Genomic DNA, 17,475 nt, shown 5'->3' with positions numbered 1-17,475 from the left:
CTCAGCCTTGGCTTATGGTGGTACAGGGAATTGAACCTGGGACTATGGAGCCTCAGGCATGAGAGTCTCTTTGCATAACCATTATGCTATCTACCCCTGCCCCCATCAAAATTCTAGCTAGAAATTCTTTGGGGAGACTGACAAGCTTATTCCAAACTTTACACTGGTATATACAAGATCTAAGACAGCCAAAGCAATCTTGAAAACAGAGCATAAAAGAAAAAGAAGAGCAAGTGAGGGGAGATGGCCTAACAACAAGGTGAATGCCTCACATACATGAGGCCCTAGGTTGTACCCTCACCACTGCAATAAAAATTTAAAAAGATAGAACAACACTGAAATGAAAAAGCAATGTTCTGGTCTTTATCTTTATTTCACACACAGAAGAAAAAGAAGAACAAAGCTGGAAGGTTCAAACTTTGCAACTACAAAACTTACTACAAAGGTAGAATAATCAAGTCAGTGTGATAATAACCTAAGTATTGACATGAAAATCAGTGAGACAGAATCAAAAATCCAGGGCAGATCCACTTATATGTATCATCAAATAATTTTATTTTTTTATCTGTTTATTGATTTATTTTTCCTTTATTGAGGGGATTAATGGTTTACAGTCAACAGTAAAATACAGCGGTTTATGTTCTCATAGGGGTGAGCTGTGACTTTGAGCATGTTCTCCTGTCTTTCAACATTTTTCATGTTTTTAAAGTATTTACTCAGTTATTAGAGAGACAGAGAGAGAGAAATTAAAATAGAAGGGGGAATGCCTAGAGCAATGCTCAACACTGTCATAATGGTACTGAGGATTGAAACTGGGACCTTTAGTGCCTCAGTCATGAAAGCCTTTTTTGCAGAACCATTATGCTGTGTCTCCAGCCTTCTCTGTCTTTCTGCATTGGTGTATCTCTTCAACTGAATGAAAAAGTCAGCTCAGGAGCACTGAAATCATGTATGAGAAAATAAATAAATAAAAAGCTTTTTTGCCAAAAAAAAAAAAAAAAACCAAAAACCAGCAGTTTGTACATGTGTAACATTTCTCAGTTCTCTGCATAACACTCTAACAAAAAAAAAACCAGCAGTTTGTACATGTGTAACATTTCTCAGTTCTCCGCATAACATTCTAACCCCCACACCTAGGTCTTCCTCAACCATCATGTTCTACGACCTGAATACTCCCCCTTCCTCGCCCCAAAGTCCTCTACACCAAGTCAATTAGGTTTCTACAATTTACACTTGGAAAAAGAACAGGCTCTTCAGCAAATGTTGTTGGTTCACAGAATATCTGCATGTAAAGAATGAGTTTGAGCCTCTATCACATATATAAAAATTAACTTGAAGGAATCAGGCGGTAGCACAGAGGGTTAAGCGTACATAGTGCAAAGAGCGAGGACGGGCGTAAGGATCCCGGTTCGAGCCCTGGTTCCCCACCTGCAGGGGAGTCGCTTCACAGGAGGTAAAGCAGGTCTGCAGGTGTCTATCTTTCTCTCCCCCTGTCTTCCTCCCTCTCTCCATTTCTCTGTCATATCTAACGACGACATCAATAACAACAACAACAATAACTACAACAACAATAAAAAAAATAAGGGCAACAAAAGGGAAAATAAAATAAAATAAATTACATAAATAAATAAATAAAATTAACTTGAAATGGATTGCCTAAATATAAAAACCAAGCATTTACAATTCCTGAAATAAAACAAAATAAGGTGTCTGGTAGCCTGGGGTTAGTCAGTGAGTTGTTAGACACACTATAATCTCAAAGCACAAGTGAGAAACAAAATAACAGATAAGCTGGGATTCATTCAATCTACAACTTTTACTCTGTAAAAGACACCCGATAAAGTGAAATGACAACAGACAAACTGAGAGGAAAAAATACTTGCAAAGCACGCCTCTAATCAGACCCTGGTACACAGAGAACATGATAAATTCCACAAGTGAACAATAAAAAAATAAAGCCAAATTTTAAAATCTGTCAAAGGATTTAACTAGACATTCAAATGGAAAATAAGGGGCATGTGAAGAAGCTCAACATCAGAGCCATCAGAGAAGGACAAATAAACCAAAGTGAGAGCTCACTTTACACCAACAACTATGGCTATGAGCAGAGAATGGACAATAAAAGAGCTGGTTCCCCAAAGATCACCAGTGAAAATGTAAAATGGTGCAGCTGCCTAGGAAAACAAGTTGGGTGGCTTCTCAAAAGGTTGAACAGGGGCCAGGTGGTGGCTCACTCACTACAGCAGACATGTTACCATGTTTGGGGACATGAGTTCAAACCCCCGGGCCCTACCTGCAAAAGGAAAGGCTTCACAAACAGTAGATCGGTGCTACAGGTATCTCCCTTTTCTTTCTCACTCACCATCACCCCCACCACACATACACACTTCCATCCCTCTCATCAAAAAAGAAAGAAAAATTAAAATCACTTCTGGAAATAGTGGCTTAAGCTCCAGTGATAAACCTACTGGCAAAAAAAAAAAAAAATCATTAAAATTTAAAAAAAATTAAGTTAAATATGAGTTACCAAATGATATAGCAGTTCTAACTTAAGGTATATACTCTGCGTGACTGAAAAGCATATGTTCTCACAAAAACTTGTATAAGAATGTTCATAGTTGTTGTGTCCTTTGGGACAAAATGGATGGAACTGGACGTGGTTATGCTTAGTGAAATAAGTAAAAAGGTGAAAGGTGGAAGGGTGGCGGTAGCACAGTGGGTTAAGTGCCCATGGCACAAAGCTCAAGGGCCAGCATAAGGATCCAGTTTCGAGTCTCCAGCTCCCCACCTGCAGGGAGGAGGACAGAGGGGGAGAGAAAGACAGACACCTGCAGACCTGCTTCACCTCTTGTGAAGCAACTCCCCTGCAGGTGGGGAGCCAGGGGCTCCAACTGGGATCCTTATGCTGGCCCTTGCGCTTTGCGCCACATGTGCTTAACCCACTGCGCTACCACCTGACTCCCCCCATTGTGGTTTTTATGTACCTAATAACCGTGCCACTTTTATAACCCCTCTCCAAAAAAAAAAAAAAAAAAAGGAAAATCCAAATAATTTTTTAAAAGGAAAGGCAAGAATATAAGTCCATAATAACTATATATGTACTTATGCAAAAAGTCACATCCACCAATGATGTGAGACAGAATAAAATCAAAACTTGAAATTTATAACTAAAGACATCATAGGACAGTTCAATATTGTAAATAAAATTGTAGATAAAAACAATGATTTGGAGGTTGGGTGGTGGTACACCTGATTGAGTGCTTACACGACAGTGTGCCAGGACCCAAGTTCAAGTCTCCAGCCCACGTGCAGAGAGAAAGCTTCACTAGTGGTGAAGCAGGGCTGCAGGTATCTCTCTGTCTCTCTTCATCTCTATCTCCCCCACCCCTCTCGATATCTGGTTGTCTCTCTAAAATAAGATGATAAAAATTTTTAAAAAGAGTGAAAAATTCAGTGTAGTTTCAAAAATATTTATTTGGCAGTCATACTAAGCACTGAGTATATAAAAGAGTGACATTGGCTTCTTACAGCAGTGGAAAGCATAGCTGAATGGTCAGGTTGGCTGAACTAAATTAGAAGACAGTAGGTCATCTGGTTTTTATTTATAATAATATCATTACCATTAACAAGTGATTTTTATATTTATGAATTTTGTTCTAAATTAACCAGCTAAACGTGAGGTGTTCAATATTTTCATGACTGCTGAGACAAAGGGATCAAATTTTAAGTCATACAACAAAAAATATTACATTATTGCATTACATTACAAAAATGCACAATGTATGCTTTTACCACAGATATATTCCAATATTTAATCAATCTCATGCAGATTAAAAGGCCTCTGGACTTGAAGAAAACAAACAAACAAAAAAAAACTAGTAGCCAAGATTATGAGTGTCTTTGGATAAATGAATGCTGATAATCTTCTAAGCACACTGAAGTCTGAATTTCACTAGAGCAATAGTAAGCATCAGATGTACAGCATAGCAGCATCATTGATAACACTCACCCATCAATGAATATATAAGCAAAATGTGGGATAGCACACAGTAGCATATTATTTAGCCACAAATAAGGATGAAGTACACCACACTACCAAGCTAATAATTCCCCACTGAGGGGGAATAGAGAAATTTCCGTAAAAATAATTATTTTAGATTTTACTTACACATACTTTCTTTTTTTTAATATTTATTTATTTCCTTTTGTTGCCCTTGTTGTTTTACTGTTGTAGTTATTATTGTTGTTTCTACTGATGTCATTGTTGTTGGATAGGACAGAGAGAAATGGAGAGCGGTGGGGAAGACAGAGAGGGGGAGAGAAAGACACCTGCAGACCTGCTTCACCACCTGTGAAGCGACTCCCCTACAGGTGGGGAGCCAGGGGCTCAAAACAGGATCCTTATGCCAGTCCTTGAGCTTTGTGTCACATGCACTTAACCCGCTGTGCTACCGCCCGACTCCCCCTATATGTACTTTCTATTGCTAGTAGCCAGACTCAAATCTGTGGGAGACTGCTTTACAGATGAGTGGCTAATCTGTGGTCTACATACACAATGGAATACTACTCAGCTGTTAAAAATGGTGGGTTCACCTTCTTCACCCACCTTGGATGGAGTTTGAAGAAATCATGTTAAGTGAGGTAAGTCAGAAGCAAAAGGATGAATATGGGATGATCTCACTTATAGAAGTTGAAAAACAAAATCAGAAGGGAAAACACTAAGCAGAACTTGTACTGGAGTTGGTGTATCACACCAAAGTAAAAGACTCTGGATGGGGGGAGGGTTCAGGTCTTGGAATATGACAGAGGCGGACCTAGTGGGGGTTGTATTGTTATGCAGAAATGTTATGCATGTACTAACTATTGTATTTCACTGTGCGCTATAAATCATTAATCCCCCAATAAGTAGAAATAAATAAATAAAACATTTTTACTCAAAAAATAGATGGGCATAGATATAAATGTATAGATATAAAGTCAACCCATATCTATGGCCTGGGAAAAACTATTGAGTTTCCACTGGAGGGGCACAGGGACACAGAACTCTGGTGTTGGGAATGGTCCTGGCCAGTCCTCTCTTCTGAAAGACATTATCTCCAAAACTATCTTCAGTGTCCCAGGCATTTCTGAAAGGCTTGTTTCCCTATGCTCCAGACAGGGATTAATCTAAAGATATGAAACGCCTTTGAACAGTTAATGAGTTGTAAGAGAAGAATAATTCATTTGAACTCAACTTGCCTAAAGGGAACTCTCAAAAAGAAAAAGAAAAAAAGAAAGACATTCGGAAGTAGTAATGGGTGTAGGTGTGACTTAGAAAACCAGAGAAAGCAGGGGACCAGGTGACAGCACACTGGGCTAAGTGCTCATAGTGCAAAGAACAAGGACAGGTGCAAGGATCCTGGTTAGAGCCCCTACCTCCACACCTGCAGGGGTATCACTTCACAAGGAGTGAAGCAGGTCTGCAGATGTCAATCTTTCTTTCCCCTTCTGTCTTCCCCTCCTCTCTCAATTTCTCTCTGTCCTATCCAGCAACAGTAGCAGCAACAGAAATAGCAATGGGGGGGGAAACAAAGATGGCTACCAGGAGCAGTTTATTCGTAGTGCAGGCACCAAGCCCCAGTGATAACCCTGGAGGCAAGGAAGGAAGGGAGGAAGGGAGGGAGGGAGGGAGGGAGGGAGGGAGGGAGGAAGGAAGGAAGGAAGGAAGGAAGGAAGGAAGGAAGGAAGGAAGGAAGGAAGGAAGGAAGAAGAAAAAAGATAAAGCAGGGGTCGGGTGGTAGCACAGCAGGTTAAGCACACATGGCACAAAGCTCAAGGACTGGTGTAAGGGTCCTGGTTTGAGCCCCTGGCTCCCCACCTGCAGGGGGGTCACTTCACAAGCTGTGAAGCAGGTCTGCAGATGTCCATCTTTCTCTCCCCATCTCCTCTCCTCTCTCGATTTCTCTATGTCCTATCCAACAACAATAACAATAACAAATACCACTTTAATTTTCAGTGTGATGTGTAAGTTATCACTAGGAGAAGTAACTTAGACTTTCTCAAAGTGCTAAATTTCTATGCTCTGCTCTGTTTGCTCATTTATTTATATTCTGCTTCAGTCTGAAAAGGATCTAAATCAATTTTTAAATACAATTGACAACAATAACACCAGAAAGCAAAACAGAACACAACAACCAAGGCAAAGGAAAAAAAAGCAAGAAAAACTCGGAGACAGTGCAATCATTGAAATGCACACCATGAAGTAGGTATAATCAGCAATGGCTAATCCCAGGTCCAGCGCTGAGATTCCTGACTGCAGAAAAGGCTGACAAGCTCAGCTCCAAGAGTCACAATGCACGTGCGATAAACATCCCTGTCAGTAGCTGCTGCATCCCTACATGGAAAATGCTGGCACATCATTCTCATCACTGAGGGTCAGCATGCACCATCCCTGTGTCAAATGCAGCTACCACAAGCATGTGACTCATTCTCCATTGCAGTGTATCCCTCGATAGTAATATCTCTCTCTCTTTCTCTCTCTCTCTCTCTCTCTCTCTCTCTCTCTCCCTTTTTCACTTTCCTGGGCTGGTAATCAAGATCTGTGAGAACTAAAGCTTCTTTTTGAGATCCAACCCCATGATCTGACAGGCTGAAAGAAAGTTCAAAACCTTTGTATGTAGTAAAGTCAGAATTAGGCCATCCCTGTTCTATGGAGACAGCAGGCAGGAAGCAGGCACGTGTATACACACGCACACCTGCAAGGAAACGAAATCAACAATTTCCCAGCCTCTGCTGCTGATCAGAAGGCACTCACAAGAAGCTCCCACAGTGTGGACCCAAGCAAGAGTCTGATAAGCAGACTTAGAATAAAGCTTAACAACTCTGGCGTTTTGCCTCCCTAACAATACTCTTAAGTCAAAACAACTAGGAAAGTCTGACACTTCAAAATCAATAAACAAAAACAGAAAGCCACTTAAAACGTGCTGTACTATGGGCTAGGAGATAACTTAATAGGTAGAATGCATGCTTGACCACACCTGAGGGCCGGGGACACCATGCACACTATCCAGGGAAAATTTTTTTAGATATATTTATTTATTTATTTATTTATTTATTTATTTATTTTGTCGTCCTTGTTTTATTGTTATAGTTATTATTGATGTCATTGTTGTTGGATAGGACAGAGAGAAATGGAGGGGAAGACAGACAGGGGGAGAGAAAGATAGACACCTGCAGACCTGCTTCACCACCTGTGAAGCGACTCCCCTGCAGGTGGGGAGCCGGCAGCTCAAACTGGGATCCTTCTGCCAGTCCTTGAACCACCTGCGCTTAACCCACTGAGCTACCGCCCAACTCCCCAAGGGAAACTTTATGAATGACGGGGGTGGTGGTTTCTATGGTGTCTCTCCTTCTGTCTTTCTATCCACCTCTGTCCCCATCTCAATCTGAAATTAGAGCCTGCTAGAAACAGTGAAAGTTTATAGGTACAAAGCCCCAGTGTCCATAAATAAATAAATAAAATGTATTGTAATACTGGGTGGTCAGAAAAATCATAACATGTTTTCTATACAAAACAGAAACAGGTAAGAGAGGAGGAAAAGTGGAGGGACATTTGGATGGAATAATAGGTGTAGGTGTGACTTGGAAAGGAAGAGAAGATGGGACCTTAAAAAAAGGGGAGGGCCAAATATATCCTAATATAGACAGATGGTTGTAGAGATAATAGTTAACCCATATCTGCAACCTTGGGAGAACTGCTATACCTTAATGGAGGGACTAGGGATCCAGAACTCTGCTGGTAGGAACGGTGTGGGATTGTACCCATTATCTTGTAATTTTGTGACTCAATAGTAAGTCGTGGTCCGGGAGGTCACGCAGTGTATAGGGCACTGGATTCTCAACCATGAGGTCCTGAGTTTGATCCCCAGCAGCACATGTACCAGAATGATGTCTGGTTCTTTCTCTCCTGTCTTTCTCATGAATAAATTCTTTTTTAAAAATATATTAAGTCACTAATAAAAATAAATAAAAATTTTTAATTATTTATTTATTTTTCCCTTTTGTTGCCCTTGTTGTTTTTTTTTTAATTTTTTTAAATCTTTTTTTTATATTTATTTTATTTATTTATTCCCTTTTGTTGCCCTTGTTTTATTGTTGTAGTTATTATTGTTGTTGTTGTTGTTGGATAGGACAGAGAGAAATGGAGAGAGGGAGGGGAAGACAGAGAGGGGGAGAGAAAGACAGACGCCTGCAGACCTGCTTCACCGCCTGTGAAGCGACTCCCCTGCAGGTGGGGAGTCGGGGTTCGAACTGGGATCCTTATGCCGGTCCTTGTGCTTCGCGCCACCTGCGCTTAGCCTGCTGCGCTACCGCCCGACTCCCGCCCTTGTTGTTTTTTTTACTGTTGTTTTTTACTATTGTTATTGATGTCGTTGTTGGATAGGACAGAGAGAAATGGAGAGAGGAGGGGAAGACAGAGGGGGGGGAGAGAAAGGTAGACACCTGCAGACCTGCTTCACCGCCTGTGAAGCGACTCCCCTGCAGGTGAGGAGCCCGGGGCTCAAACCGGGATCCTTATGCCGCTCCTTGTGCTTCTCGCCACATGCGCTTAACCCACTGTGCTACCACCACCCGCCTCCCAAAAATAAATAAATTTTTTAAATGCCTCGTGACTTTTCTGAGAACTCAATATTTCAATTGCTGTACCATCTGATGTAGGAGATTATTTCCTTCCTTTTCTAAGGCCTACAGTCTCACGATCTTGCAACTGGCACAGTTCAGACTCAAATCTGTCAAGCTTTTTCTGGATTGCAATCCTAACATTGGCCACCTAATAAACTCTGTCCAATTATCGTTGGGATATTTATTTTAGTCCACATCTGAGACTAGGTTTGAGCCCTGAAGTCAGACCCCAGGGGCTTTGCACGCATCTCATCATCTGAAGTCCATCTGGGTGGCACAAGTACAGCTAATATGTATCTCTCTGTCTTCTCAACAAAAGAGATCTCTTTATGTTTCCCATCCTCCACCACCACCAACACCACCCCTACACACACACACACACACAAATCCTCTCTCCTGAATATAAGGTCAAACCATATCTCCACTCCTGTTCAACCAGAAACTTCTCAGGAGAGCTCTCATCCACCTTTTCTTTCTCTAATAAGGAACAAACTAATCTTTCCTCCCTCCACATCCAATAATTTCTCTCTTTGTAAGGACTTTGAATGCCCCACACCTGGTCCTGAAAGCCATATATCCTGCTGGCTAGAGCTGGGATATTTCAATCTTTACTTCAGAGACATCAAGGCACCTCTCTTCTGTGTTAAAAAGACTTTTCCAAACCTCTCCATCCCTCGGACTCTAGGCTCAAATTGGCATAAGGTTCTGAGGTTACAATTATTATGTGCATATCTACCAGGATTTTACCACGTTTCCTTAGCAACAACTTCATTAGGGAACTGCATCAGGAAGTTTAAAGAGGCTATTCTTACATCTGAACAGAATAACCAGCATAAAATGTAAATGGCTTTATGGAGAAAATTAACTAGGAACAAGAGGTCTTGAATTCTAGTCAATAGTATCATGAGCCGAAAAGTTTTGAAATGGCTCATAATCATTCCTAAAAATGAGGTCTTTAGAAGGCACAGGGTATTGGGTAGAATATATGCTGGCCTGAGAATATGTTCTCACATCTGGTGAGATGTGGGGCTTTTCTGATTCTAATTTCTAAAACAGTTCCTACCACTTTCTCTTACTGTCATTTAGCACTTTCTACCAGTTAAAAATAAAGCTTTCAAGGGAGGGGATGGAATACGGAGCTCTGGTGGTAGGAACTGTGTGGAAATGTACCCCCCTCTTACCCTATGGTCTTGTCAGTATTTCCATTTTATAAATAAAAATTATATTAAAAATATTAACTTCAGGGAGTTGGGTGGTAGCTCAGCAGGTTAAGTGCATGTGGCGCAAAGGGCAAGGACTGGCATAAGAATCCCGGTTTGAGCCCCGGGCTCCTCACCTGCAGGGGAGTCACTTCACAGGTGGTGAAGCAGGTCTGCAGGTGTCTATCTTTCTCTCCCCCCCTCTGTCTTCCCCTCCTCTCTCCATTTCTCTCTGTCCTATACAACAACAATGACATCAATGACAACAAGAATAGCTACAAGAATAAAAAGACAACAAGAGCAACAAAAGGGAAAATAAATAAAATTTAAAAAAATAAGTTCAGATATTTGGATAGTCTGGGAGGAGTCATATAGTTCATTCAGTTCAAAGAACTTGGATTTTAGATTGACAACAAGCTAATGTGAAATACCACTGGCTATCTTGGGCACACAGCAGATATCCCTGCTTCTAACTTGGGCACCTCTAACACTGGGTCCCATAAACAACTTAGAAAAGTTGTAATGAATGTGGCCAACATCTGTTTCCACCTAGTTACATGCCTGCAACAAGCTGACATTTATTTAGTAGGATCACTCATGACTTACTAGAGGTGCTTTGCCTTTGTCACAGATACTAACATAACTTCTTTTACTGGAATTGACACTAGAACAACCACAACTAGAAATTCCCCCAGGTCTTCATGCAAGCTGCGATCTTTCCTTACAATTCCAGTCTGTAACCATTAATGCTATCTTTACTTTCTGACTACTTGCTTCCCCTCTAGACTGTAAGAGGGTGGGGACCATGCGTGTTCTGCTGCCTGGTGAATCTTCTAGGACTAGCAGTCAGCCCACAGGATGTCCTATGACCCTAGGACAGAAGGAATGAATGAAGAAAAACAGGAGTGTGCTTTCCAGAGACCCCTTCACCTCTGAGAGTATGGTCTGACATTGAGCAAATTAGTTAATGGTTGTTTAGCCTGAAGTGACTTCTCTCTAAGTAGCAGTAACTGCACTTAATATAAAGGGCTTTGAGAATGAAAGGAGATAGTCAAAATTATAAGCTCATAAAGTGTCTGTTGCAGGGTCCTCCACAAACATGAGCTACCTTTGTTGTTTTGAAACAGTACCAACAGAGCAGACATGGCTACTGAACACTTTTCTATATGCCAAGCAGTGTGTTAAGCACTTTAAGTGCACTGCTACATTATTTATACCTTACAACAACTCCAGGAAGAAGTGAATAAGGAAGAAGCCATTTTGGCATACCAGCCCAAGGTCACATGAAAATGAAATGCTGATGTGAACTCTAATCTGGGGTCCCAAAGATTTTGCCCCTTTCTCTTCTCTCTCCCTCCTATGCCACCATAGGTACATAAAATCTACATGGGTAGATGATTTGCCATGTGCACAACTCAGGTTTGAGCCTGGCCTCTGCCACACTGGAAGAAACTTCAGTGCCATGGTGTCTTTCCCCCACCTCTACCCTCTGTCTCCTTTCCATTTGGGGAAAAAAAATACGAGCCATATCCAGAACACTAATTTATAGACAGTTATTCAATGAAATGCATGTTTCATGCATTGAACCTAGATAATTAGCAATAACCACTCTCCTAAATAACTAAAAAGGCAAGTTGACCCATGTTCTTGTACACAAAGAAGGGAATTCTCCTGTGAATTTTTCTGTGATATACAGAAACCTTTCCCAATAGCCAGTAAATCTACATGTACTGTTTGTTTTTATGTTTGCACATGGCTTCTGGAAGCAGAAGGCACCTGCAGTAATCACATTTCAGTTGCTTTCAGAATTTCCACATAGCCACATCATTCCTGGTAAGGGATACAATTTATCAAATCTACAATGGAACACACTCCTTCAAGAACCAAAAGTTCCTTCCATCTCAACAAAACTACAGACTCCTCTTTTCTTATTATTATAAAATCCCACCAGAACTCATTATTTTGCTATCTGTTCATCTGGCAAGCAAGATCGAGATGAGTCAACTAAAGCAAATCACCGTGTTGAGGGAAACTCAGAAGACTGAGCTGGTGCCTGAGCAGCAGGAAAGCACTATTTACCCCTCAGGCAGGTCTCTGCTGACCCCTAGTGTTGCAGGCGAGGACTAAGCAGAATGAAATGGTTGGGATGAAGAGCAGCAAGTTGTCACACAATTTAAGAACATTTTATTTTACAAACCGTGTGTTTGCATATTCACTGGAGAAAATACAATTGACTGCAGCAAGCGCAAGTTGATAAATACTAATTTTTAGAGGCAACTTGTCCTTAAGGACAAGAAAGTCTTATAAAAGCTGCCCAGCACCTGACCCCCAACCAGGGCCTTCAGGTCTTCTAAGTGTGACCCCCGCCCATGCCCACCCCTCCCCCATGCTTTCACTCTCAGCCCTGTGTTTTGATGCTAGCAACAGATACCGAGCGACTTGCAGGGCAGACCAGACAGTGCTGCACACAGAGTATCTGAGACAATGCTGCTAATCGCCACATGAGCAGTTTATTCTATCATTTCACAGATACAAATAGGAGAGAACTGGGGAATCTTGTTCAATATCACATCAATAACAAGTAGAAGTGCTGGGGCTTGAACACAAGCTCACCTAACTCTGTGACTTGAGACCAACAGAACTTCCTGGCATGAACCCCACCAGGACATCCTCATCCAACTGATAAAAGCCACACTCTACACTGCAGAAGGCCTTAAGCTGCCAGTAGGCATTTCTGCCTCTCCTGTATCTCATAGAAGAAATCATGGGGACCACAGACTGGCTCCACAGACACTCAGTGTTCATGATCTGAGCACAGGGACCCTTCGCTCAAAATGGTTCCCCTTTAGAAAACACAAACTGGTACAGTCATTATGGAATGTAGTACAGTGATTCCTCCAAAATCTATTCTACCAATGAGTATTTCCCTGAAATCTAAAAATATAATTCAAATAGACATATGCACTCCTGTGGCTACTACAGTATTATTTACAACAGTCAAGAACTGGGAGCAAGTTAAGTGCCCACTGCCTGATGATTGAATAAAAAATATATGGTGTATGTGCACAGTGGAATACTACTCAGCAAAGTAAAAAAGAAAAAAGATGAAACCCTGTCACTTGTGACAATTTGAGCCAAACTAGAGAGTCTTATGCTTAAGCCAGACAGAGAAAGACAAACACTGTAGGACAGCACTTGTGTGTGGCATATAGAGAAAACAGAAGAACTAAGTAAAACAGTAATAATAACTTCGGCATGATAAGCCAAATAAGTCAGTACCAGAAGGGAAATGGGACCTGGGAGGTTATGGGGTGGAAAGACTAGGGTAGGTAGGAAATAAATCAGGACAAAGTGGTTATATGAGCTGATTTTTAATATAATGCCAGACTGCAGTGATCTTTAAATAAATAAATAGTAATAGTGACTGTTCCTTTAGATGGATCATTTTCACTCTCTGCAGGAAGGTTCTCTCCTTCAAGGCTTCCTCACAGCCTGAACACACTGGTTCCTTGGGCTGCATCCCAAGTCATCCCACTTGGCCAGCCTGTACCAGGCCATTAGACCAGCAGCCTCAGAAGCAGTGATGATATACCCTGGTCATTCCAGAAAACCTAGTGTCTGACTCAGTGCCTAGCACTCAGCAGGTCACTCAGAATCATGTTCAGTGATAAAATCCAGATGTCCTTCTCTCTTTGCCAGCTTCACTGGGGGGTTAGTCTCCTTCCTTTGGTCGGTTTCCCATGGAACCTAAGCTTCCACTATAAAGTGGCAGGCTTTGCTTGTCCTACCCAACTGTGTTTAACATGCCAGCATAAATCAATGGCACCTAAGATCCCACTGTGCTCTGGAACATTGAGTCTACATGGTATTTATTGTTTCCCTTACACTAAATGGTCTATAATTTGGGGGTGGGGGAGATCTTCTCTTTTTGTTTTATTTGTCTGTACTTGGTTGGCTTTATTCTGTTTTTATCTTCTTCTTTGATATTTGGCCAACAACTGCAACTGACTCACTTGAGAAATCTCACTCTCAATGTCTAATCTAGGAAATGAGTTGTGATGAGGGGCCAAAAAGGCAAGAAGGAAGGAAGGAAGGAAGGAAGGAAGGGAGGAAGGAAGGAGAGAGGGAGGGAGGGAGGGAGGGAGGGAGGAAGGAAGGAAGGAAGGAAGGAAGGAAGGAAGAAAGAAAGAAAGAAAGAAAGAAAGAAAGAAAGAAAGAAAGAAAGAAAGAAAGAAAGAAAGAAAGGGAGGGAGAAAGAAAACGCTTAGGAGAGGTAACCAAGACACCACGGAGCTAAGTGACCTCCCCACGGAGGTAGGGCCAGAACACACACCCTCAGCCATCTATATTCTGCACCCACATGCTTAGCCATTATGCTCATCTGTTTCTCCTTTTATAGTTATGGGCATAAACACATGCGGTATCAAAATATGTGCAAGCAGAATCCATATCAACTTGAAGGTGTTGATTAACTCTATCTTGTTGCTATTTATTTAATTTCTATTTTTGAAAAGTCAAAGACTGCAGTCAATATGGCAAAATATTAACGTGTTAAGTCTGGACGGTAGAGGCATGAGTGTCTTAGTCATACTGTTTTCTATGTTCTGAGTTCAGATGAGTAAATCTCTCTCCTTTCGCCTCAACTCCTATCCTCACTTTCACCTAAGCCCCTCAGATACACACATACATACACATGTGTCTATGAAATTCTCTTCACAACTAGGTTTTCATCTTTCCCTTCCCACAGCCCAGCATGACCCTCCACATCTAGCTGAAGAAACCTGAGGCGTGGGCGTGTCACCCTCTCATACAATCAGGCTTTCATCTCTGCCTACTGCAACCTAAATCTGTCTCAAATCTGCTCGCATTTTCCCAGCGACAGTTTCATCACTCAAGAGGAAGCCAATACTGCTCTCCTGGAAGCCTCTGGACTACACAATCGCACCCCTACATCACTTGCCCTCATTCAAGACAAAGGGATTGTGTCATTACCCTGATTTGCTTTTTTTTTTTTTAAGGTCTTTCTCAGGGGCCGGGAGACAGATCATCTGGTAATGTGCACATCTTGCCGTGTGCACATTCCTAGCATCACACAGAGCACCGTGGACAGCACGGGAATTCCATGGGCAGTGGTGTGGTGCTGTGGTACCTCTCCTCCCCCTTTCTCCCTCTCCAAATAAAATAAGACCTTTCTTTAAAACTCACTATACTGGCGGAGGGTAGATAGCACAATGGTTATGTAAACAGACTCTCATGCCTGAGGCTCCAAAGTCCCAGGTTTAATCCTCTGTTCCACTATAAGCCAGAACAATGCTCTGGTTAAAAAAAAATAATAGTAATAATAATAACTCATTATTCTCAGCATAAATGCCAACCCATACCTAGGGAGAAAGCCCACCTGCTCTGACTCAGCCTGTCATTCCCCACCATTCCCTCTCTAATGTTCTCTAGCCCATTTCTCACTCCGGTTTCTTCCAGGATGAGAGCTCATCCCTGCTCTTCTTTTTTTTTTTTTTTTTTGCCTCCAGGTTATGTTGGGGGGGGGGGGGGGAATCAGTGCCAGCATTATGAACCCACTGCTTCTAGAAGCCATTGTTCCCATTTTATTTGATATGACAGAGAGAAATTGAAAGGGATGGGGGAGACGGAGAGGGAGAGAGACAGAGAGACACTTGCAGACCTGCTTCACTGCTTATGAAGTGACCTCCCTGCAGGTGGGGAGTGGGGGCTCAAACCCAGATCCTTGCGCTTCGTACTATGTGTACTTAACAGAGTATACCACCACCCGGCCCATCCCTGTTCTTCCTAGAAGGGTTTCTTCCCGGATCCCCTCTATTCCACATCACCCTCCAAGTGCCAGCTGAGCCTCACTGTCACTGAGACAGCCCTAGATTCCCACACCTTCCTCCACCTGCTAGCTTAAACCTTTTGCATGAGTGCCCTAGACACCCTATGCTTCCACTTTTTCTCATTTACCCCTCTGCTGAATGTCTGTCTTTGCCATTGATGGGTCATCTCAGTGAAGAAAGATTCTGCTGCTTCTCCTTCCTATCCCCCTGCTCCTAGCAAAACCATATGCCCTGGACAGACATGTGGACAGTGACTATATACTCATTCTACTCTTGAGTCCTAAAACAAAATGCTTGTCTTCATCATAAAGATCCCAGTTAGATTAGCTAATGTCTCAAAGTTCTCTAGAAAATCAGATTTATAGTTCTGCATTAACAACATGTTCTGCTGTTCCACTGGTTTTGGTTTATTATGTTCTAGTTATATAATTAAGTGCATGGTTATTATGTAATAAGTATTCTGTTGATTTTATTTAATTAAAAATCTACAGATTCACCCTACCTGCAGGGGGAAAGCTTCACAAGTGGTGAAACAGGGCTGCAGGTGTCTGTATGTCTCTCTCCCTTTCTATCTCCCCTTCCCCTCTCAATTTCTCTCTGTCCCTATTCAATAATAAATAAATATATAAAAAATTAAAACAGATTCAGATGTAAGTCATATTTGTGGGAAGCCTATGGGTTAAGAGGAGGTATACATGTCTTTGAAATCAGACAAACTAGACAGGGTCACAAAGGGCCATCACTTCAGTGGACAAAAGCAAAGAGCAAAGACACAAAGTATGTTCACAATCACAGAGCAAAGTTGTTTCTCCAATCAAAATCTAATAAACAGAGACGTCTGAATGAAGAACAAATTCCGAATCTTGAAAGTAAGATAACATAACATGAAAAAGTAAAAAACAAAGGTGGCCAGGTGGTATACCACCTGGCTAAGTGCACACAGTATAATGCAAAAGCACCCAGGTTCAAGCCCCTGCTCCCTACTTGCAAAGAAAAATCTTCATGAGTGGTGAAGTAGGGCTGCAGGTGTCTCTCTGACCCTTCCCCTCTCCAGCTCCCCCTCCCTTCTCAAACTCTGTCTCTAACCAATAAAAGAGAAATAAAGAAGTAATTTAAGAAGAAAAGAAAAAGAAAAAAGAATCATGTTCATAAGGATACCCAGTTAGAACTCCAGAGATTTCATCATGTCATTCTGAAGGCTGGTATGGCAAACTCTGATAGGTCATGAATAGGCCCACCATGGTCTGGGAGGTGGCACAGTGGATAAAGCATCGGTCTCTCAAGCATGAGGTCCTGAGTTCAATCCCCAGCAGCACATGTACCAGAGTGATGTTTGGCTCTTTCTTCTCCTATCTTTCTCATTAATAAATAAATAAAATATTTTTTAAAAGAAAGAAAAAGAATTATTAAAAAAAAAAAAAAAAAGAACAGGCCCACCAAGAGCTTGAGGAGGAGGACTCACACGTACCTGTCGAAGGTTGATATAAACTGCATTCTGGAGGAATTCTGATGCTTCCATGCTTCGCTTCTGAATGGCCAGGACACGCACGGCTTTGACACATGCCTCTAACTCAATCACTCCGGCATTCTTATACTGTAGGGTGTAAAGGAGGAAGGTCAGACCAAAACAAATGATAAAGATGTTTCTATCCATATTATGCAGCATGAGGAACTGATAGCCCCACCCCCAAAGCAGAAATTTTGTGTTGAGAAAGTCTACCTCTTGTGGGAGGAGAAGAGGCTAGTGGGATTGAGTGAATTTAGGC

At 41.8% G+C, this 17,475-nt stretch overlaps 1 protein-coding gene across 5 annotated transcripts in view; it reads right to left on the bottom strand.

The window, feature by feature from the left end:
• Window positions 1–17,475, bottom strand: part of TRAPPC9 (trafficking protein particle complex subunit 9) — a 633,394-nt gene that overhangs the window by 542,687 nt on the left and 73,232 nt on the right. For all 5 annotated transcript variants that reach the window (XM_060195954.1, XM_060195953.1, XM_060195955.1 and 2 more), the window contains one exon: window positions 17,178–17,303. In XM_060195954.1, coding sequence (XP_060051937.1) covers window positions 17,178–17,303 — 126 coding nt within the window. The remainder of the gene's footprint in view (window positions 1–17,177; window positions 17,304–17,475) is intronic.

The sequence above is a fragment of the Erinaceus europaeus genome, chromosome 8 (genome assembly GCF_950295315.1).
Source record: "Erinaceus europaeus chromosome 8, mEriEur2.1, whole genome shotgun sequence".
NCBI lineage: Eukaryota > Metazoa > Chordata > Mammalia > Eulipotyphla > Erinaceidae > Erinaceus > Erinaceus europaeus.
Note: the sequence above shows the minus strand (reverse complement) of the source record. Positions and strands in the feature narration are given on the sequence as shown.